This window comes from Alosa sapidissima, chromosome 19, assembly GCF_018492685.1.
Source record: "Alosa sapidissima isolate fAloSap1 chromosome 19, fAloSap1.pri, whole genome shotgun sequence".
Lineage (NCBI taxonomy): Eukaryota > Metazoa > Chordata > Actinopteri > Clupeiformes > Clupeidae > Alosa > Alosa sapidissima.
Window position 1 is genome coordinate 27,627,806 of NC_055975.1, and position 25,000 is coordinate 27,652,805.

Below are 25,000 nucleotides of genomic sequence, written 5' to 3' on the forward strand. Positions count from 1 at the left end.
TTGTCTGGAAATGTGTGGTGATGGATGAGTCCAGACACTGTGAGCAGTCTTAAAGCAAAACATCTTCGCCACCTCAAGGTCACATGCCGAGAACAAAAACACAGCTTTTTACTACCCTATATTTCCTTTATAGGGGCCAATTCAGCGAACGCCTGCACAGAAAATCACTTTTAATGACCTCACTGGCAAACACATTTGTCAGTTGAAAGAAAATGCCCGCTGTTCCCCTCAGAGTTCCTCAAATGAAAGACTCCAACCATTTTACTTAGTAAATAAAAGCATCCATGAAGAAGAATAACGCATGACTAGAAACCAGAGGCTCCACCATTAAAGACCAGCTTTTTTGATGTATGTGAACTTCAAGTTCAAAGTCAAGTTCATATGCTGTACTACGCCCATATCATATGCATCTAAACCATAGACAACATTCAGAGACGTGACAAGAAAATTATTAGCCATTTTGAGTTCATAGCACCATTGATTCTACCACCAACAAATAGGGACATAGGACACTGGACCTAAAGATGTCGTAATGGTAAAGACTCAGATAATCGGCTGATCATTGATATAGCCCATCAATTGATGTCCAACTAAATTCCCCTGAGCATGCAGCCTCAGTCTCAAAGTCATGTTGGTTTATCCTATATAATATTCAGAAGATAAGACCGTATCTAATACAATATGCCAGATTACTTTTGTGCAAGCCATGGTTCTTTCCAAACTGGACTATTGCAATGCATTGTTAGCTGGCCTACCTGCTTGTGTAGTGAGACCATTATTACAGATGATTCAAAAGGTAGCACGTCTGGTCTTTAATCATCCAAAAGAAGACGCATGTAACTTCTCTGGTAGTTACTTTGTATTGGTTTCCTATAGCAGCCAGAATTAAGTTCAAATGCCTCGTTTTAGCCTATAGGGATCTGCACCTTGCTATCTGCACCTTGATCCAGCTCTATGTCCCCTTTGGCCCACCGTGGTCCTCTGATGAGCGTCTGCTATATTGGCCTTCCATCAACACTAAGAGGTCACAGTCAAGCCTGTTTTGACTGATTTGATCTCTATGATTCCTAGTTAGTGGTGTGATTTACCTACTACTCTTCATTCATCTGTTTACCTGCTACTCTTCATTCATCTGTTTACCTGGCATCTAATTCATACTTCTGGTTTGTATTATTATGGTTAATGTTATAACTCTTAACATTCTAACTCTAAAAACTACATTTACTCTGTTACCATTTTTTTTTTTGTATTAGACTTTACTTTAAATTGTTCATTTCACAATTGCTGAAACACATTTTTTTGACACCTTCCACCCTTCCACTCAAACCCCAAATCTCAAACTACATTCACAAAACCTCTGACAACCTCTGCAAAACTTAACAATCGCCTCAAAACAGTTGTACCTGTGCTCAAAACTAAACACTGTCTTCAGTTAATCGTTTGCCACTTGTGGCTACCCTGATGCATCACAGGTGCATCGTAATGCAAAATGTGTTTTATGAGAATGTGTTTAGAGTTTTGCAAAAAGAGTCTTTGAGATCTACAAATTGTATGTGAAAACTGTTTATGGTTTTGCTAAAAGAGTGATTGATTCAAGAAATGTGCTCAGGCAACTGAGAATTTGGTTCAGAGAATGGAGTTTAGTGTTTTAGCAATTGTGAAAAACTGTAATGCAATGTTTATTGATTTCATTGTAAGTCACTTTTGACAAAAGCGTCTGGTAAAAAAAAATATATAAACATAGGAATCTCAGGTGAAACATCAAGATATCCCAGTGCTAATGTTAATGCTACATACTGTAGAGTTGTCTTGGGAGTAGGCCTTCATTACCGCAAAAAGAAATCATCTCTGAAAGAGTTAATTGTGTTAATTAGTGTAATGGCGAGAGGGGCAGATGCCTCCTTTCTGTAGTTTGTAGTAAAATGTAGTTTACAAAAGAGCAGTATGAGGAGGAGAAGATGTACAGTACCCCCCCCCCCCCCCCCCCCCACACACACACACACACACACAAATTCTACACACACAAATAGAGAGAGAGTGCATTAACTCAAAACGAATATGCCACAGTTGACAAAAAAAGAGGGATGCTCGATCGATTGAATGAAATGAAAGACGCTAAGCCTCAGGCCAATCGATCCGGCCATATTTTTTTCAGTCAGCTTCTTCAACATATGCAACATCTCAGAGCATTACTGGCTCTATCCCCCTCCCCCTCCTCCTCATCATCCTCCTCCAAATCCTTCTTTTATAGACCCGCCCCTCCGTAAACAGGAAATCAACTAATAAAGTGCCTCCAATTCAATCTGGGGTCCAGAGAGGGACGAAACTCACACCCCACTAATCAAAAAATACAACGGCCAGGTTTATTCTTCTCCCTGTACTCCAATTCATCTCTAGACAGAGTGAGGTATGGTAAGGACAGGTGTGTGTGTGTGTGTGGGAGGGTGGGGGGTGGGGCTGTCTGTGTACATGGTGTGTTCATGTGTGTCTGTATGTGTATGTGTGTATGAGTGTGGGTGAGTGTGTGTGTGTGTGTGTATGAGTGGATGGTGTGTGTGTGTGTGTGTGTGTGTGTGTGTGTGTGTGTGTGTGTGTATGAGTGTGTGTGTGTGTGTGTATGAGTGGATGGTGTATGTGTGTGTGTGTGTGTGTGTGTGTGTGTGTGTGTGTGTGTGTGTGTGTGTGTGTTTGAGTGTGTGTGTGTGTACGTGTGTGTGACAAAGCAGGTGAGTTGGGCAGTGGGTGGGGGTGGGGGGTGGGCAGGGCGGTCTCAACTTGCCCATCAGACGAGGTCATTTCCTGTGTGCCACAGCTCTTTATCTGTTGTCAGCGGCCATCGCAATAAGCGCCAGGCACCTGGGTGACAAATATGAACCCAGGAAAGTGATTCATCTACCCAGCTCCGCAGGTCCTCCATCAAGCCGAGCCCATTTCCCTCAGAGCCAGGGACACAAGCACTCACTGCCCACCACTGCCCACCACCACCACTCACCCAAGGCTTTGATTTAACGCAAAACTTTTCACCGTGAAATTCACGACTGCGAATATGACTGCACTAGTTGGGCGCTATTGGAAGAGATGGACCCGTTTTTTAGAATTGAACCAGAATAGATTGTTTGCATTTATTCCTGTCAGATGTGAATTCATTGCTTATGAATATGTAGATTTGTGTTTGATAAATCAAGAGAAGTGTTTCCTAACAAACCTTTCAAAGACCTGGGGAGGCACTTCATCAGCTGTAATGTATTTTGCTTATGTCTAATAAATCAACACCAGCTCCTTATACCTACTTCACCCACAGCTCTCCAATATCATATCCAAAGTTTCTATACTGAAAAGAGTAAATTGGCAAAGATATTTTTAGATCTGAATCTAAACATTGAGAGTATATGCACAGGTGTCTCAATGTCAAAACGGAAGTATCAAACCAAAGGGCTACTCATCTTGCATACTCGAAATCTCCACCTTATGTACCCCTTGATACCCCTTGAAGCCATCCCCAAAGACCACAGCGCTACTCAACCTGATACTGTGCATGTCACAGTGGCACTCCCTATGCAATCATCAATCCCATCCATGTATGGCCACTCCTATACACACAGCTCCTGAATCCAGAGCACAAGACCACGCAGAAGCCAATGTTCCCTGGGATGTGGACAGAATCAGAATGGGATGGGAAAAAATCACTTCTGTTCATCAGTGGGGCTGCATATTATCTCCAGCCTCCATTTATCTCTAATGGCAAGGCTGGTGTGGCAGAGAGAAATCATGGTGGTAACAGTGCATTAGATACAGAGGAACTGTGGGATGGAGCAAGCCCCACTCCCCTCTCTACCTCTCACTCTGCTGTTGCCACGGTAATTGATGGTTGTGCAAGGGCCAGGTTTATTTTGTCTTTGAAATAGAGGGAATATTACCAGTATTCTGATGAGGCCTCACTATATAGATGTGTGTGATGAGGCCTCACTATATAGATATGATAATGATAATTATAATGATAATTATATATGCTATGCTTGGGTAAAATTATACTAACAGTCATGCCCTTAAAGCTTACTGAATTGAGAATGGAGAGAGCGGAAGATAGAGATAGAGTGAGGTGAAAGAATAGTGCATTTAAGGAAAGGAGTCAATATTCACTATTATCTTTTCACACAATCAGACGCAGCACAGCAGGACAGAGAATCAGTCATTTCAGGCCCGTTAAAGATTGATGCGTGGCTTAATACTCTCATATTCTTTATGTTCTTTCTGCCAGGGAAGAATTAATTAATTAATACAATAATGATTTATTGTACATTGATTATTTATTGTACATTAATTATTATTGTACATTGTGATTTACATAATATGTTAAACAAAACAAAAAAGAGTAACAACTCATGGCATCATTTGAAGCTATACTCCACATCAACACCAGCAGCTAAGACAATGAGACACATCAGAGTAAAGCTTTGAGTAATGTACACAGGGTGATTAAGCTCTACCTTGCCTTAACACTTGTATAGTTCTGCTCTGTTAAGGTAAGGATTGGACAAGTCCAACCTGAGGCAGAAAGTAAAGGAGGATTCAGTGAAGGAGAGACACACTTTTCCCTGGGCAATCAAAAGCTTCGGCTGGAGAAAATTGCAGCCATCCTGACTCTGACCAAGCACAGCTCATCACAACACAAGGCAGGACGGTCAATTCAAAAGATAGCTGGTAGAGTGCTTTGTGATTACTCTCTCTTTCTCTCTTTTTCTCTCTGTCTCTCCCTCCCTCTATATCTCTCTCTCTCTCTCGGTATCTTTCTCTCTCCATCTCTCTCACCTTATCTGTTCCTTTCACTGTATTCCACTGCTTCTTTTTTTCTATCTCTCCAACAAGGGTAAGAAGGGTATACATATAACTGTATGGGAAATTCTCAGTTTGCATGTTAGTGCAAGCTTCCCTTTTGCCCTAAGCCCCCCCCCCCATAGAGTCTATGAGAACAACATTCCCTTCCAGCGTTGTGCTTATGTGTCAATAACTCTGATGTACACACATATTAATTTGCTGCAACATCATTTAACAGCTAATGGAGCTGCTACCAACTAATTCATTAGTACAGCAGCTTCATCTGTGCCAAAGTCAGAGTGACTTGCAAGCCTTGCAACGACCAGGAAGACTGATACACACTCTCTAAACAGTAGTAGGCTAGTAGTGTGTGTGTGTGTGTCTGTGTGTGTGTGTGTGTGTGTGTGTGGTGTGTGTGTGTGTGTGTGTGGTGTACATGTGGCACTAATTAAGTTGAAATTGAAAAGTAATTAGTGGCTTTAAACATGTTACATGGTTGTGATTGATGATGATATGATGGATTGCTTGTTCACAAACATAAAACTGTATCATTCAATGGAAATATTATTCCATATCAACAACATTTTACATTTTACATTTACATTTTTGCTTAGACAAACTGGATTTTTTTTTTCCAAACCACTGCACGATGCACCAAAATGCAAAGACTCAAGTTTTCCCAAAGATGTATTTCAAACAAATAGCAAACATTGATCCTGCATACAACAATCTGTACATTGACAATCTGAATGTGTCACTCACACAGGTAAAACCCTCAACCAAAAGTCATAAATACTTTTAAAGTGCTGTCAAAATGGTTATTACTTTTCGTGTTTAGAAGTAATTTCGAACTATGCTGAATATGACCATCCACATATCCCATTAAAATCAAGAAAACCATGGTTTATAGCTGCTACATCAAAATCAATCCTTTGCTGATGGGACCAAAAAGTATTAGTTTTACATTCTGAATGGTAATCAGCACTAAAGACTAGTGGGAGAGAAAAAAAAACAACAGCAGCAGCAAACCATAAATCAAAATCAAGTCCTGATGAAACAAGTACCGCAGCAGAAAGCAATTGCTCTGTTTACGACACTCCTGTTTTGTGCTCAAACTCGTGAAACATCGGCATACTGCCACCTAGTGCTCACTGCCCAGCGGGGTTGTAGTGGAGGCTAAACGCAAGTAAACACAGTTTATCGACCTCTGAAATTTTAGAAATAGATTTTACCCACTTCTTATTAGAGTTTATTCACCTCTCAAAATTGTTTATTCACCAAAAAATCAGACTGTATTATCCACATTCACAATATGTGCACTCAGCAACAATCTAGGAACCATAATACCACAAAAAGCGAATGTGTTGGAAACAACACAAACTGTGTTGTCCCTATCTGGAAGCAAGTTGTGTTTTCAACAAATTTGTTTTAAGAGTGCACTCGTATTGTTATGAACATTGGACAATAACCTCCACCATCATCACACATGTTCTGAATGCCTTTTTAAAAAATTCTGATACCGCATGGCCCAGTCCACCTCACCGAGATCACAGAATTTATAGTTTACCCACCTCTTATGTTACCACGACACCCCTGCTGCTCAGCCACGTGGACAAGGCAGCCACAACAATGTTAACCACACATGCCAAGAAGAGTGGAGAAGGAAGATTATGCACAATGGAAAGTCTACTCCAAACTTGTGTTAGTGTATGCACTGTACCCGCTGTTATTAGGAGGCAGCAGAGATTATGGGGATCAACCTGCCTCAGTAAAGGTCAAAAGCAAAGATTCTAGAACAGAGCTCTGTTCTAGAATCTTTGGTCAAATATATTTACCATTCCTTTCCTCATCTTTCTATTTCAACTTTTCGCTATTAAAGTACCTACTCTCTTCCAATCCCTTTCCTACGTAGTATCTTCCTGTGTCTCTTTCTTTCACTAGTCACTTCCTTCTTGCCTCTTTCGACTCTTCACACTTTCTTTTTTGTGCTTCTCTAATCATCCCTTTCTATCGTTCTCTCCACGAATGCAGCATCTTCCTTTCTCTTTCCTTTGTCTAGTCACTTCCTTCCTGTCTCCTCTCATTCCCAATCCCCACACATTCTTTTTGCGTCTCTCTCTCTATTCAACTCTCTCTCTCTCTCTCTCTCTCTCTCTCTCTCTCTCTCTCTCTCTCTCTCTCTCTCTCTCTCTCTCTCTCTCTCTCTCTCTCTCTCTCTCTATTCAACTCTCTCTCTCTCTCTCTCTCCATCTTTCTCTTCATGAACACATTGCATTCCCCAGTGTCCCTTCACAAGATCGCTTCATATGATTCAATCAGGCCCTGTGTGCGCTTCTTTGACATGCATTTCTTTCAGTCCTCCCAGACCTGCAGGGCAGAGACGGGAGCCAATGGAGAGCAATCTTACGCATCGCATACCTCAATCACTGGAAGGTCAACTTGGCTGCCTCTAAAATGGGCAGAAATCACACAGCAATCGCACAGAATACAACCCCCGCTCCACACACACACACACACACACACACACACGCGTAGATACACACACACACACACACACGAGTACATAAACACAGACACACACACACACACAGACAGACACACACACACACACACACACACACACACACACACACACACACACAGACAGACAGACACACACACACACACACACACACACACACACACACACACGTGAGGTAACATTAAGATTCTCCCTTATGATAGGACAAAAACAGGCTTAAGACAAAAAAAAAACTGCATGGCAACCTCTTTTTGAACCAAGGCCTGTGAGTCTGATTTTGCTCTAATTGCGTCACTAGAGGTCACCTGGAGGTGTACTGTATTTCAATAAGAAACCAGTGCGTTGGACTTCTGGTGTGTTTTGGACTTACCCTTTTGTCATACAAAGCAGTGGTAATGTTCATATATATAATTTTCAAATCTGTTCTCAAGCCGCTGTGGGTGTGGAGTGATTACTTATTACTGTAAGATGGTTCTGAGAGAGAGGGCATGGACTTCAAAGAGCCACCATGACCTCTTCTCTTCTTGCTCTTTCAAGTGTAGATGAGGCCATTATCGATTAAAAAGTCAAGGGAAATCATTTTTCTTTCATCCAACTCAACATTTGTAGATGTTCAAGTTATCCATTCTTGTGTCAAGGTTTCATTTGAACATAAAGTCAGATCCACTTGTCATTTGAATAGAGTGGTGGAAAATCACTTATATAATATTTTCCATTATAGTTAGTACCAATGTTGGTCTTCTATAAAGTCAGAAACCCAGACTTCATTTGCTATTCGTTGGGATCATAACACCAAAGAAACAAGGGAAAGGAAAAAACACAGCAGTTACCTCGTTGATGTCTTCAGTGGAGTCTTCATAAATGTTTGTGCTTTTGTGCATGTGTATGTCCTTGTCTAAATATGTGATAATACAGTATGTGTACATGAGTGTGTATGACATGTGTATGACGTGTGTGTGTGTGTGTGTGTATGTGTGTGTGTGTGTGTGTGTGTGTGTGTGTCTGAGTGTATGCTTATGCATGTGTGTGTGTTTACAAGAGCAAAAGGCAGGGCCAGAGGGGAGACTTACATTTGAGAATGAGTTGTGTTGTTTTGTGTGTGTAGCCTATCTGAGAGAATACTGCACTAGGGAAGAAACTGAGCAGAAATGGCCTGCTATCTGGACCTCTAAAGTGTGTGTCAACATGAATTATCTGGAAACATTACACTTACCAGATGTCTGTCTGACAAATATGAAAGCATTTCCCATGTTTTCATTTATGTTTTATGTGTTTGTTTATATGAAGTAAGTGTCAACATTTTACACTGCAAGATAACGAATTAGTTTGTGGATGTGATAAGAGAGGATTTTATGTACCAAAACTTGATAAGATTACATTTTGTTATTACCAGCATGTCCCCCTTCCTTCTAAGAGCTATCTATCCATTCAACAAAGCAAAGCAGCCCTGGACAGCAGAATTAAACTGAGAATCGTGTCAACTATGAGTGCAATCCAGGATAACTACCTCACGGTTGTATTGAAACCCCTACTCACAGTTTTAGCTCCGAGTGAAAGAATCGCGCACACCTGACTGGTTGTAGGCAAACGTGTGGAAGCTGATGATGAAAAGCCTTGTAAGGCTATAGTTTTGAAATACCCTGGCATGACACGATGCAGAAGTCGGGGTCGAGCGGACAGATCAAATACTCACGATCGTTGCAGTTCGTGCCGGTGTAGGACGTCATGGAGCAGTCGCAGGTGTAGTTCTCCCACTGTTGGATACAGATGCCCATGTTGGCGCACGAGTCCTCCTGGCACGTGGTGCTAGGACCTATGGCGGCAAAGCAAACGCGATGAAACACCGGGAAACAGGCACCAGCGAGCTGTTAGGTGTCATGCAGGGGATGGGCACGTTCAGTGCCGCCATGCAACCTGGTTAGTAGAGGTACTGGAGAATCGAACCAAACGACACTCAAAAGAGGATTATGAGACAAACCCAAGCACGGCATTCCCTCTCAATAGGTTTTAGTAGGTACAGTAGTCACACACAAATAAAAAGGAAGAGTCAAACAACTTCAGAATGCAATGATTAGACTATCAATTCGAAAAGGAACACAACAAATAGACACATTTTTTTTTTTTTTTTTGGGCTTCAAAAATACTCAAAAACACAGGTCATATAAATATAGGGGGGCACTACACTTAGCAGGAATCAACACAAGGCAGAGACAACATTTTATAGCAAGAGGTGTACATATGGTTGAATATGTACAGTTGTTATAAAAGTTATGTACACTGGCTGTTCATACCAGTTGTGGCCATAATGTTCACCACCTTTTCCAAACACACTCCGGGCCATATTTCGAGAACAGTAATGTAGCATTGACATGATGATATAGCCTGTGTGTATCATAATGTTCCTCAAGTTAAAGCTAGCTGGCACACTCTAATCAAAGCCTAATTTTTTTTTAAATCCACCGGAATGTGCAAACTAGCTCGGTATACACAAACTTTAGGAACATTTGGACACACTTGGGCTATATCAACACGCCAGCGCTGCGTTACCAACCTCAAATTAGAGCCCTAAATGTTTAACACACTCAACTACAATTAGAGGGAATGCAACAACAGATGCTATACAGGGCAAAAGCATGTTGGGATGAAGGCCGATTTCCCCTCAAAAATCCACAACCATGTGATTGAAGATAACTGCAGCTAAACAGTGTTTAAATGCAATTTTCTTGTGCAAGGAATTAGTGAGAAATAATACATAAACTAGTTAACATAAATATAAATAAACAAACAAAAATCCCTTAGCCAAAAGTGCATTTGCTGTGTAATGCTTAGTGTTAAAACAGATACTATGAATGATAAAATGATTCACTTCATGATGTTCAAAACCAAATGTTTGTCTAAGGCTCCTGAAAGCAGGTGAGAGACCCTTCAATATTGACCCCTTTGAAAGTAGTGTATTAAGATGCTGTGGTTCAGTTTTAATTGCAATGGCTGTTTTTTAACACTCAGTCAACGTAATGCACCTCACCACAAAATGAGCCTAATCATGAGCATTAACATCAAGTACAGGTGTCTGCTGTAGGACAGAACAAATCCCCCTTGTCTCATGACGTGGCCATTTTGCTTTTAATGTGGAAGCACTCCCTCCATTTCAATTAAACTCCCTGTCAGTCTGTCCTGATCTTAAATTGAATTCACGCCACTGTCCTTTTAATTAGCGTCTTAATCATATTCCCCAATCAGACTGGCCTCATTCAGGAAGAGAGCATCTGGGTCCTGACCTCCGCCAGGCTGTTTAATGGTTTTCCTCACACTCAGCTCCTACAGCTGGTAGAAGCAGTACTCAGCCCGGTGCCATTAGCATAAAACAAGAACAAAATGAGATAGTGTGTGTGTACTGTATGTGTGTGTGTGTGTGTGAGTGTGGAGGGGGTGGAGGGGGTGGGGGGGGGGGGGGGGTGTCGGCGTAATTATACAGGTCAGCTAATGTTTTATTTATGCATGAGCATTGCTGCAATCATTGCTTTTCAGGACTCTCTTGCACACACATACGCACTTGCGGCTTTTTGGCTTTCAGGATGGTGCAGGTGATAATTTAAGCTGTAAATGTGAATAGAAGTGAACCATTTTATACCAAGACATTATCGGACAGAACCATTTTGGCACCCAGTCGGGGACCGGAACAGCACCCGGTTGAGACCTGTTTTGGTCCCTGGACTGTTTCATGTCTGGGTGTTGATTGTTTGTTTGGGGTACGATAAAAAAAAATCGCTGACATTGCACAAGACATTACACAGAGCAACTTTCAGCCGAACTCAGAATGGAACTGATCCTTCTACCTTGTAGGTCTGCTTTGGTGAAACCAACTTTGTTAGCAAAAGAACAGAAAAGCGAAAACAATACAAACGGTTAGTAAGGTGGTCAATGATTCAGGTTAATAAAGCGACTGCTTTACTAACTGACATGCGCTACCATTCTTAGGAAGGGCTTGAGCTTTAGAAAAACCTCTACATGAGTAGAAAATGAATTACACCAATGACTTTAAACTACATGGAGTGGAGATGAGAGATTATACTCTCAGCAGATAGGGGAAATACAATGCCAGCCTTACTGATCTGGAGAGAGTATAATCAAACCACCTCTCTTTATGATGGTAAAATAAACTCAGCATTAACATAAAATCTACAAAATTGCATGATTAAATGATTCTAAGGTATTTTCATGAGCATTATTTGAAATATTCTCTGCATAGAATATTTAATCTACAGTATGTTGGAGTAAAGAGTGTGTATATGTGTATGTAAATGTGTGTCCTATAGCAGCAGCAAACTACACAATATCATCAAGAGTGACAAGGATTGAAAGAAGAAAATGTTAAACATGTCATTGACTTTCATAGATCACACAGAGAACTTTAATGTGAATAGTGTTATTGCTGTTGTTAATGTCATTTGATTCAATCATATGATGATGTTAAAATGACTAGGACTGTGATAGTCAGTACATAAGTCTGTGTTAGTGTGAGACATAGAAAAATGAGACACTGAACAAAGCACATACTTGCTATTTAAGACTGGGAGCTCGACAGAGTTTAAAATGTGCACCTGCTACACTGCTGTCACTTAGATAACAATTGAAACGCCTTGACTGAAAATGACCCTTCTCAATTCAATCAAAAGATGCTAGAGAATTGTTAAATGAATTTGCTTTCTATTCAATCCTTTGCAGAGTTTGGTACATGTGTGTGTGTGTGTGTGTGTGTGTGTGTGGGTGTGTGTGTGTGTGTGTGTGTGAGTGAGTGCACTCCCCCCCCCCCAGCAGGTCACGCCTTCCTAAGTAGTGGAGCATCATTGCCATCTAGCTTCCGCAGAATCCCATTACACCGTTCTGTGCATGCGGTTGACCACACCGGTCGAATCCCACGGGGAGTCAGAACCAAACCATGTGCACAGATGCATGTCCTTGTCATGCATTAATATTATATATATATATATAAATATATGTTTATTCCTTTCATTATGGCTTTATGTCTTTCATAACACATGTATAAGCCTACTCACGTTCACTGGTGGATGCTGTGAGGAAGAGGTGGGGGGGAAAGAGAGACACGTCTGGAAGACAGGTCGAGACAGGAGGCCAAAGCAAAAGGAAGAAAAAAAAAAAGCTCTCTGGACCCCAATTCAAATGCCAGGCAACCAACGTGAAAAGTCAGTCAATGGGCAAACGTTTTGTGCATGGACAAAGACCATCATGAACTAAGACCATCATGTGGCGTGTGAGATCTTTGAGCTCATTGTTTGTGCTTAGGGTCATGGTCCTGGTATTAAATTAGCAGATATATTTTGTGTAGTTATTCAATTAGCTTTAGTTACGACTTTAGACTTTGCCTGTCATTTCAATTAGTGCCCTCTGTGTTGCATGCATGGCAGTAGAGTTCATATCTATTTCCAGCAGCGAGGGACAGGACTGGTTGAAGTCACTGAGATCATAAAGTGCAAAGAAACTGCAGCAGCAGTCGTTCGATTTAAAATGTCCAACATGCACAAGCCAAAGATGGTAAACTCTTTGGAGATTACCTGTTGATTATTTATGTTTAACTTTTCCAGAATAATTAAGTTACTAATATTATTTAGTAAATCAGGTGTAGGAAATAAATATCAGAGATCACTACTGTGCATTATGTATTGTGTTATGGTCTTGGTTATGGTCTAACTACATCTTCTCTTCTCTTTGTTGCTGTCTCTGGTAATGTTGACTGTATCTACGTGATGTCTGTTAGAGTACCTAACCTGGCTTATTCAAAGCTCCCCTTGACATTGCTCATAATATATGAAGTGTAAAATATATGAATTATAACCCAGACAAATGAACCTCAATATCTGCAACAACCACTTTACTCTGACTGCTGACTGTGAGACTACATGTATCTTACAGTATATGGTACTGTACATACTTTATACACAACTAACATACTTTAACATAGTATGAGCTTTGGACTGAAACAAAAAGACATTAACACATGAATATAGACACACACACACACACACACACACACACACACACACACACACACACACACACACACACACACACACACACACACACACACACATCTCCATACACAGCTATATAATATGCATAAAGCACTGAGACTGTATCAAACTATGCAGACATGGTGATGATGATGGTGACACAACAAACGACCAAACAGACATTATTTACAGACTTTTATTCTGAAAAATAACACATGAATATTTATCAATGAATATGTCACATTCCATGGGCCATGTGTTTTAATTCCACCTCCCATATGACCACATAGATAAGCAGGAATAAGGAAAGTGGACTGAGATGAATTGTTTTTTTTTGTTTTGTTTTATTATGAGATGAGGTGTACAGCATCATGTACAGCATCACATACTAATGATTGGGTATGTCTGTAACAGAATCATACAAAATAATAATAATAATAATAATAATCATACAGAGCAACAACAAAACAATGCAAAAGAATGCAAAAGTTAAACAATGACACGCATGCTAAGCTAAAAAAAAAAGATACAAGAACAAAATAAAGTACAGAAAATGGTTGCACATAAAGCAGTAAACATAAACATAAACAAAAACAAAGCAGATAACATGCACATATTCACTGTATGGCAAAAGATGAAGTCCATGCCCTTTTCACAAAATAATATTTGATATTTCTTATTTAAGTTTCTTACCTAAGCTGCAGCTAAGTTGTAGTATAATTGGGTATATGAAGAGCTGCATGTTTATAAGAGTATGGTACATATTGTAAAGGGCTGCTGTGCAAATATCCTGAAACATTTGGCATATTATTTGCTCTGAATTGACAACACAATTGGTCTACAATATTCTTTTCGAGATATTTTTCAGGACATCGCAGCAATTCCTGATTAGATACCAGGGCCTATGACATGAGTGAGTAATAGAATTCCTAAATTGACCTATAAACAACTAACATTTGTCTTTTAACTTTTAACTGTCAGACAAATGTATATGTTATGGTCACTCACAGGTAAGAGTTTAGTAGATCTACAATAGAGCCTTTCCAAACAAATGACTAGTCTTCTAACTCTAGAAGACACAGAGTACAGTAAGGCCCTATGAATTGACTTCCATTATGAAAATAGAATTCCCTTTCATAAATACTGACATACTCAGTAGAGAAGGGCAATAGATTATTTACAATCTGGATGGAAAATGGGCCTTGGTAAGACCCTATAAGCATTATAATAGCATATATCTATGGACTTCTGTTGCATTTTCTCTAGAGATTCTCTAGAGTCCTCTATCACCCCTTCTACATGTTAAAAGGTGAAAGGGAGAACACTAAGTGAAGAGCAGTGGTTACTTCAAGTTAGCGTTGGAAATAATGTGACTCTGACTACCCACTTCTAATACTATAGTTTGTATTTGTTGCTGTTGCTCCGTAATTACTCATACAACACATACAAACGCAAACAGTCATGTTACACCTAATTCATTAAATCTCCCTACATTACTACACTGGAAAGGTGCTAGAAAAACAAAATACATTTGTGCATGGAGGTTGGCTCATGACATCATCACTGTGCGACCAATGTGGCCTATAAGATGATGAGTCAGCCTGGACAGGGGCTATGGGGAGCCTATGAGATGGCGGAGTGGGTGAGGGAGGCGGCAAGCAGAGTTAGTAAGACAGACGGATGGGGTGGTGTGAGGGTGATGGAGCTGCTGTTGGTGCTACTGTTGGAGTTCATGAGGAAGAAAGGACTCCCTGAGCTAGTGTTAGAGGAGGGGGTACCTTCGCATCCACGCTCGATCTGCCCGCTGCGGAACAGTGCGTCGTTAATCAGGTCCGGGAGCCGCCCGTTCAGGTCCACTGACGCCAGGCAGCCTTTGAAGCCGTCCCGAGAGGCCACCAGCTTGGGAAGGCTGTTGTACATGCCGGGCCCCAGTCCAGCGATAAAGAGGTCACCTACATGAGAGAGGCCAAACAGGAGGAGGATACTTTGAGACGAGTCAGACATGAAATGATGCGGGGTCATCGCGGACACTTGTACGGGAATGTACGGGATTGATGTGTGTGTGTGTGTGTGTGTGTGTTGAATCAGCACATTTTAATTGGACGCCCACCTTTCAGGTCCAGGTTTTTGGCCCCGTTGACTGCTTGACTCACTGCCTTGGCGTCGACCTTCAGAGTGTGGACGTTGTTGTTGTCGCGGGTGATGACCACATTGTGCCACTGGTTGTCGTGGACCCTGTCACTGTTGCCCTTAATGACATTGGGGCCGTTGCCAAGGTCAAAGACATAATGGATGTACCTATGGAGCAGAAATATAGAAAGACAAAGCAACAACAAAACTCATTTAGTTTAGCTCACGGATGATGTAGCTAGCCTGAAGGCTACCATCCCATCTAGCAAAGCAATCAACCAATAAACAATAAACAAATCAAATTTTGTTTAAGTAAACTTAAGAAAACATACAAAAAGGGATTAGTGACCTGTCTGGCATCAATAAAAAACATTCTCTGGAACCTATGCCTCTCCTCAACCTGACGGTACAGATGAAACTGCTGTCCTAGAGACTCCTGTCTAGCTTACCCCTTCACCAGCTCAACTGCTATGAAATCGTTGCCATCTCCACTGTTGAAGAGGATGAAGCCGTCGGGGGAGGTGGTCTTGAACTGGAAGAAGAGGTGCATGGAGGCGTAGGCCTGCAGGGTGGGCAGGCTCAGATAGCTGGTCTTGGTCTTAAAGGTCACGGGGTCAGCGATGATGGAGCGCATGCCGAAGCGGGCGTTAAGCTCGCAGAAGTCGATGTCGCCGTTCTTGCACAGGTCGATGTAGAGCATGCCGTTGAACTTAAGGCTCTGCAGGTGGCCAATGAAGCTGGACGGGATCATGGAGACGAAGCGGCGCTCCGTCATCACGCCCGTCTCGATGTTGTGGAACTCCAGCCGTGTGTGGTCGCCTGCCATCTGACCTGTAAGCCCAGGGACAGGGTAAACAAACAAACAAACAAACAAACAACAGCTAAAAAACAATAGCCACTGTTATGGCACTTGGGCTGTAGACAGCGTCTATAATAATCAACACAGTCATTTGTTTTTGTTCCAAAGCTTAAAGGAATACTTTTCACATTGAACTCTGTTTCTCGAGGTCACAGATTTCTGTCGGTACAAAAAAAAAAAACGCTACCTAGCTCGAGTTGCTGCAGCTAACAGCTAGAGCCAGGCAGGCAGCTATAGTGCTACACTCTGGGGACATGATTTTAAAAATGTTTTTGTTCATACTGACAGTACTCGGTGACTTTGGGAAACAGAGATTTATGTGAAAAATTGCCGGAGATCTCCTTTAACTAAGGACCAAGGTAACAGTAGAGGCAACTCTTTATTTGAATAGTCCAATAGAATGCAGTCTTCCTAACTGCTCACTGAACATCACCCTAACCAAACCCGACCTCTAATCTTAACCTTAATCATTATCCTGTCGTACACCGTTTCAACTGATGGCTTGTATATAATCTGAGAAGACACAGAGATATGACTAGGCTTTACTCTTCTTTATACTGGTGCTGAATCAAAGTTTTAACTCAATAACAAAAAAAGAAAAGTCTGCACTGCCTGAACACACTGAAGAAGGCACAACCGCAAAACACATCTGTGCAACAATAAAAATGTTAATTTACACAAAGTGCAGATTTTTCTTCTTTAATTCTGTTATTGTGTGTAATCTGAGGTAGTCTGTGGGTAGTCTATAGGGGAGCGTTCAAATAAAGTGTGTGCCTTGTTGAAATAGTGAGCTGGCTCATCAGTGAACTTAGTGATCTCTGTCAGCATCTGGTGACATGCTCCATGGTTCTCTGACCTAGACCCAGAAATGTAGGCCACGTTAGCATCATGTTAATATGATCTGTTATATCCAATCCTACTTACTTGTCAAAGCCAGATTGTATAACTCTTATGTTAGCTAGATATAAATAACCTAGGCCACTCCGTAGTGATGTGACTGACTTGATACAGCTTCATTCCATATCAGAGGCTAAGTGTTCCAATTAATTGCTATCTGGGATTTCTCCAAAAAAGCAACATTATGTCAACAGCTAGCAGTTTTTTTTTTAAACAAATTTCCATCTCTCCTGACGCTTATGTAATGCATTTGCCTCTGGGGCCATAAACTGGGTAAATTGTACATGACCTCATATTCTTTTCCATTAAAGCTTTTCATTGCTAGTAGGGGGTGTATCATCAACAGTTTTATTAGGTTACGCAGAAAAACCCAAAATGTGATTTAAAGCACAAATATTCAAGCACATTCCTTGTCTGATTATATACGGAATTGACAACATGATCAGGACACTCATCTTGTAGACATTTCATAACAAGTACAATCTATATATTTTAAAGACATATAAAGTATATGAAGATGTCAGATAACTTTTGCAATAAAGCTCACAATGTTTTTATTTTTGTATTTCAATCTCAGATCACCCTTTTCAATGCGGACAAGCATTTTTTTCAAAACCAAGAGCAAGTACCTTCAGCTACGTCGTCGTCAACCCAGAGCTTGTAGTTTTTACCCCTTCGGATCACACGCACGGTATGCCACTCATTGTCATTGAGCTTTTGCCCGGCATACAGGGTCTCGGGTCCTTTGCCTGAGGATGACGGGTCAGCAAAAAGTTAATGCAGGTCTGCTTCAAGCCAATCAAACCTTTGCTTTCCTCTCTGTGCCATTAAACAATCCACAGGAAATGACATACGAGGTTGGCCGAATAGTTCTGACAAAATTATATACAAAATGAGGTGCTCTCTCTGAGCATTTTGTTTTAAGTTTATTTTGTGTTAAGAAAGCAAAGGTTTGATTCAGTAGATCTCAATAAGCATTCATTACAACTAAAACAATTATTCTTCCTTCTATGAGAAGCATAGTGTCTGTCATTGCTGCAGTATATTCCGACTGTCTACACAAACAAACCTTTTACTCATAATAAGGTCTTGTTATACCATTCAATGTTCAACTAAATGAGGTTAATGGAAATAAATGTTATAGATTTTTTTAAATATAAAATGGACATGAATCTCCATTATTAACAAGCTAAATTTCACTCATTAGTCATATTTGAATTCAGTCGTTAGATACAGTATATTAAAATGACTTATTGTCCTGTGACAATCCTGTGCTGAACAGCATTAGGGTAAATTGTGTATTATATAGTATATTATATATTATATGACAGAGGTTGTTATGGAGGCTGGGAAAACACAGGATATCCCTTTTTGTTTGGTCAGTAATTCATCAGAAGAGTGTTGGAAACAGCAGGCATCAGAGGGCCCTACCAGCCAGTATCCCCACGCCCCCGGTTCTAATGCCACGGTTTATACATTGATTTCGCAAAATTTCTTCAGCTATGAGGTTAATACACGGGGGCAGTTCATATGGTATTAATATATTTTTTTTAACTCACATTAAACACTGTCCTGCAGCTTATACACAATGTGGCTAATACACAGGAAATGACTGTAACTCCCTTTGCTCCTTCAGAATGGGCGATCCCTGCTGAAGACCAACATTCCCAGATTCCGCTCGTCACAAAGAGCATTACTCTCAAGGACGAAAACATTATTATCAGCAGGGTGGTGCAGTTGGATCAAATACCTCACACACAGCAGTGATAATATGGCTAGTGGTGTCTATAGGGATGCCGTTACAAGGTGACCTTGCAGTGGACATGATTTAAAACCGCCAATGAATTAATGCATTGGTCAGACTTCATCAGTGGGCCCTTGGGCAGGTGTAAACCCAACACCCAATGGCTGCAGTACCAACAGAGCAAGAACAGCTGCTGGGAAAACCCTCTGGAAACCATTTAACAAAGAATTTGATACACTGAATGGAATTTGGATTTGCTTTTTTTGCAGTCACAGTTCTGGGCAAACGCTAGTTCTCCTTTTGCTTACAAGTTAGGAAATATGATAGATCTGTCTTGCATATGTACCCTAGTGAATAGAGAAATGTGAGGTACATGATGTGTGTTTATCTCACCTTAACATGATCAAACACTATCAAAAACAGCATAAAGATGGTAAACTAGCGACAAGTAGTTACCTCTACTTCAAATGTTGTTATGCATAATTTGCTTTAAACTGACATAATCAGTACTTACAGTGTTATCTGTCTCAACAAACTAACAATTAGACATTGTTTAAATGTATATGTGCTTAATGAGTTTAACCTTCATACTTTACAGTGATCTTTATAAAATAATTAGGAGAAGTTAGTGCAGTACTGACATCAATACAAAAATACAAGTGTTAGAATTCTTACCTTTCAGAGAGAAAAAACAACACAGGGGTTAGTCTAGCATTCGAATATACACAAACATTTACAAATTTTATGTCTCGTATTATATATTTTATTCACATTTCACCGATGTCATTCAAGCGACATTTAGATGAATGATCATTGAAGGTATGCAAGACCTATTCATGAGTAAAAGTAGCTGTGATTAATCATGAGTTCAATTTAAATGCAAATAAATAAGACCTTTTGAAATCCTTTTTTTTTTGACAGGTCAAGAAATTACTTATATAGTTGTCAGACAATTATCTTTCTCTATAAAGGGATTTGTTGTCAAACAGAGACCAGCCATTTGATGTGGACCAAACAGGTACATTATTTCCAGGCTGGTGCATCAAAATATGAGATACATAATACTACATTATAAACCTTAAATGGGTACCTTTATGTTGTACTACTGAATACATGTCTCTAAACTTCTGCTAATTATGTGTAATTAATCTTACATTGCATGATTACATACTTTTTTTACGAACAAAGTCTACTTCATACTGTACCTTTCCTTGATTACTACATGAAGCAGGGCAAACAAATCTCTGAGGAGGAAATACTTTGTTGTTCAAACGTCATTACAGGACGAAGCTGTCTTATATATTACAGTGTTGCCAGATACATTTTAATTAGATGAACGTATAATGGTGACTTCATAATCTGATTCAGGTTATTTACTAGCTGATAGTGGTAAAAAATATGATCTATATCTGTAATATATATTAAGTAATATCTATATATCTATCTATATATATATATATATATATATATATATATAAGGGCCATTATCCCTGGAGCAACTCAGAGTTAAGTGCCTTGCTCAAGGGCACAACGGTGGAAGCCGGGTATTGAACCCACATCTTAACAGGATACTTGCAAGCTAGCCCACCTTCTTAGCCAGTACGCCACCAGCGCAGGACATATGGCTTATCATTTTCAGTTTTGAGAGTTTCTCTCTGAATAAACTAAAGTGAATTCTAAGAATGTCCCATGTCTGAGCACAGCTGGCATTGGTGATCCAGGGCAGTGGCACTGCCAGACAGAAACTGGCATGAAAAAACATAAAACAGGCAAGTGAGCTGGTCCAAAAGAATCGAGCTGCAGTCTGAATCCTGATCCAGCTTCATTTCAATGTATGGGCTCAGGTACAACCAGACCCTTCTATAGCATGTACCTGACAATCTGTCCCTTTAAGCTTTATTCCACAAACATCGTAATTCTACTTTGACTGATTGAGTATTTAAGAAAGTATCTATAGTCTTTATGCACAGTATGAATATACAGGCCATTTTGGATGATGGCAGGAAACCTTTTTTTGTCTGATTTGCCCACAGTTGTCAATGAAAGCATAATCTCAGAATCTAATCACCTGTTGTCACACATGTACAGTTTCACATGTGAGGACTTGCAGTTGAGATTTGCCAGAAATAGGTCCATAGGAAGGTTTTACTTCAAGGTCCAAGTTTTTTTTTTTTTTTTTTATCTGTGACACGCTATCAAACAGTGCCCTCTTGTGGTAGAGTCAGAGACAGCATTGTCCGTTTTTTAAGAGTACCGTCAAGGTATCTGAATAACGCACATTTGCTGAAATTGTTGCTGAGCAAATGGCATCACTAAAAATAGAGACAATCTTTCACACACTCTCTCTCTTTCTTTCTCTCTCTATCTCTTAGAATACATTAACAGATAACGTTTTGACTAATGCATGAAATAAACCAATAAACCAAAAACACATTTACTAGAATAAATGCATCATGTGGTATTAGTGTGAACATTTCTCAATCTCTAGGCAAGTCTCCATGCTTTTGACACAAAGTGCATCAGATCTCCTACGCGGCAGCCAGGAAGTTGTGTAAGGGGTTTGTGGATGGATTCATCATAATATCAGGCTACCAGATTATCCTTTCTATTTTTCTTTCTAACCTGAGATGAAAGATAGCTGTAAGGGTATCCCAAGGATAACGTGGGTTCAAACAACACTGTTTCGGTAACCCTACAGATACATGTTTCACTACAGTTTTATTATTATATTAAGTAGCCTATGATTTAATGTCTGTAGGACATGGTTTAGGGGCAAAACAGTGTCTGCACCTATCGAATAGTAAATGTATGAAATGTGGACATACCTATTCGCCTTTTGAACTTGAATATGCTCCAAGCACCCTCCTCCTTCATCTCCTGGCACTAACCCCCCCCCCCCCCCTTACACTCCTGTCTGTCCTGTTCTTTCTTTTGTCCTGTCTTATATGTTGTGTTTTGTCTTATATGTCACTTGTCACTATGCCTGCATAGGGAAAATTGCCCCTCGGGGATAAATAAAGTTTTTTTTAATTGAATTAAATTGAATTGAATACCTGTACGTGTAACTCATTGGAATGTAGGCTATAGACACATTTAATAGAGGTCAATGGACATTGATCCTGTCTGAGGATAACTCAACACTGACAATGATAAGCCTTTAGTAACTATCTAGCCAAAATTAAATTGTAACAAAACGCATAGTAAACTACAAATAAAAGCCAATTATTTGTTTCGCATTCTTAAAGGAACTGCGTTTAAGCAAGAGGAGTACAATGGACACACTATTTGTCTGGAGGAATAAGTTCCTTGGTCTGTTCCTAAGCTTGTTTATCAAAATTCAATTGTAAAAGCGGCAACAGGATACATACTACAGTTACTGTATCTATCTGTCTACAACAGCTTTGAAATATATACATGATTGCACATTGAGTATGATGTGGCTGTTAAAGAGGTAGAGACCCTTTCAACAATAAAAACAAAAACAATGCTTGAACGTTCTATTTGGTTCCCAATCTACTTCCTCTGCATTAAGATAACATATGGAAAGTTAAAAAGGAAGTCTTGTGGGGCCAACTATGATGCTGATCATGGAACTCTCTTGAAAGGGTCCATAGAAAAAGATTATCAAGTCACCAGTATTCATCATTTGGAGCTGCTTATCTGCCTGTAATCTTCTGACCCTTACATGAAACCTGGGAGTGGACACTGGTGCTCAATGGGAGCAGGGGAAAAATAGCAGGCTTTCAAAGGTTCACATTCACATCAGCAGGGCAACAATAGTCAAGAGCAAAATGAAACTTGAGTGGCAACTTACTGGAGTTACAGTTTATCCTGATACAGTCTAGATGGGGGAGAATAAATGACAGATGAAATTGCATCCTTCAAGGTTACAGCTGCAGACATCCAAGAACAATCAATCCACCCTTCCGGGGACGTCCACATGCAGAATGGCGGCCATTTTATTCAGGGTTTTACTTAAGGGCATTAGTACTCAGAGAGACCTATGTGGTCCTCACTACACAGACTGTGTATAACTTATATTTATTTACAATTCTTTACAATTATAGCCTATAAGGTATATCACATATATGATTCAAAGCTGGATTTCATTTTTACATGCAGCAAATGTGACTAAGCTAGACTGCATCTGGTAATTCTACCTTCTTTTACTTCTGCTTGTAGTTTTCCCCCCCAATATGGAGAATATGGAGTATATTCATGGCAACTAAATTTTCACTGATGCTATATGCTTATTGGCATATCTATGTAATACAGTATATTTTTTAACTAAAATGGCCGCTTATATTTTTCCAACTACATGGATCCTCCAACCCAGAGTTCATTGTTATCCAGGCTATGTGTTCATTTATTGGGTTTTCAAGAAGCGTTTCAAAGACTCAAGCCCCCGCGCCTTTCACCAGCTTGTTGGCTAAACAGGCTATTAAACCATATGTCTGATATTTAGCAAGAAGGTGGTGCTGGCCTCTCATCCAGGAGTTCAAGGTCCTTGAAAACAGAATATTTTCATGTACCTATGATTTAGAAGAGCAAACATTCCTGCTCAGGTATTTTATTTTGCACATTTTATTGAGAGTGATATTGTTAGTTAAATCCATATATAGACTGGATTTGATATAAGGACGTCTAGCACGTCACAATTTGGATGCTGTTTGTTCTGTGCTGTGATTAGCACGGTCATCTGGGTTGGTTTCCAGGTGGCTGGGTGGGTCATGTGTCGTCAACCGCAACAGAAAAGTGGGAGCAAACAGCCTCGATCCAACAGGCACTAGCACCGTGCAGTGGCTACTAGACTTCCCTACGGCAACACTAGGGGGCGTCTGACGTACCAAAAGAAATTTCTTATAAAATTGGTACAACATAGAGACAAGATCTAAGAAGCCGTTTTTTTTTTTCAGTTGTTTTCTTAAAAGATAAACACAAAAGTATGGACAAAGAACTAAGAACTTGGACCTAAAATCATCAAAGCATTTGGGATTGAGATTTATATGTTGCCATGTGACAGGCACTAGTCATATACTGCTGTGGGGATAAAGCTGAGATAAGTTTAGTGTCCGTGAAAAATCATAACTATTGATAACTCTGTGTCTTTCTCAATGTAACTATTCACAACAGGGCAACAAGAAGGCCAATTGTGCTTAACACAAACAAGTGTGAGCTTACTTACACTCACACAAGCAAAAGATATAATATTTACATAAACGTGAATTTCTACTGCCTGGGTGGTTTCATATCATATCTACGATTAAAGAACTAGAATTGGGAAACAATTGTGTGTCTGTATCTATGACTCTAAAACACACAGGCAGATGTGTGTCTCTCTCTCTCTCTATGTGTGTGTGTGTGTTCAGTGTGTGACAAAGACGGGGTAGGGGAGGGAAGGTGGTGTGCTACCAACTGCAGGTGAAGCTGAGAGCTTTGACATCGGGCTGTTTACTGACCGGGCCGCAGGCTAAAGGCCTTTGAAGGGGTGAATACCATCTTTTGACAAAGCATGGGGGGGGGATGTGTTTGGGAACTCATAACAACAGAAAAAAGCCCAAAGAAGAGAAGACAACAGCTCACACCTCAAACCAAACGGAGAGAGACAGAAAACGGATGGCGTCGGACAAAACTGGGAAAGCAACAATGATGACATTATTAGCTATATGAGCAAGTAATGAAAAGAGGACGTTGGTCAGTTGTAAGTTGAAATTTAGAAAGTCACAGCACTTCAGAAAATGATCTCAGATTGCATGAGATGAGCTGCACTGTAAAGAAATGACTTAATATGTCTTTAAATCTACAGCTCCGATATTTAGCTGTGTTATGCTATCTCTTTTGAGTACTGTGACTGTCTCTGAACGGTTTGCTTTCAAAGACAGTGAGGATGATTATGTGGAGTCAGTACAAAGGATGACCCAGGAAAAAAAATAGATTTAGTCTTTAGTTAGATTTGTGAAAATAAAAATGGATTATACTATATATACCAGAAATGATAGAACAGT

The 25,000-nt window shown here is 40.1% G+C and overlaps 1 protein-coding gene across 1 annotated transcript in view; it reads right to left on the bottom strand.

The window, feature by feature from the left end:
• The window catches only part of LOC121693649 (neurexin-3a-like), a 242,182-nt gene that overhangs the window by 93,257 nt on the left and 123,925 nt on the right, over window positions 1-25,000 (bottom strand). Inside the window, 8 exon segments of the mRNA XM_042073216.1 lie at window positions 9,030-9,149; window positions 11,173-11,199; window positions 12,394-12,408; window positions 15,144-15,317; window positions 15,476-15,663; window positions 15,945-16,326; window positions 17,881-18,000; window positions 22,810-22,836. Coding sequence (XP_041929150.1) covers window positions 9,030-9,149; window positions 11,173-11,199; window positions 12,394-12,408; window positions 15,144-15,317; window positions 15,476-15,663; window positions 15,945-16,326; window positions 17,881-18,000; window positions 22,810-22,836 — 1,053 coding nt within the window.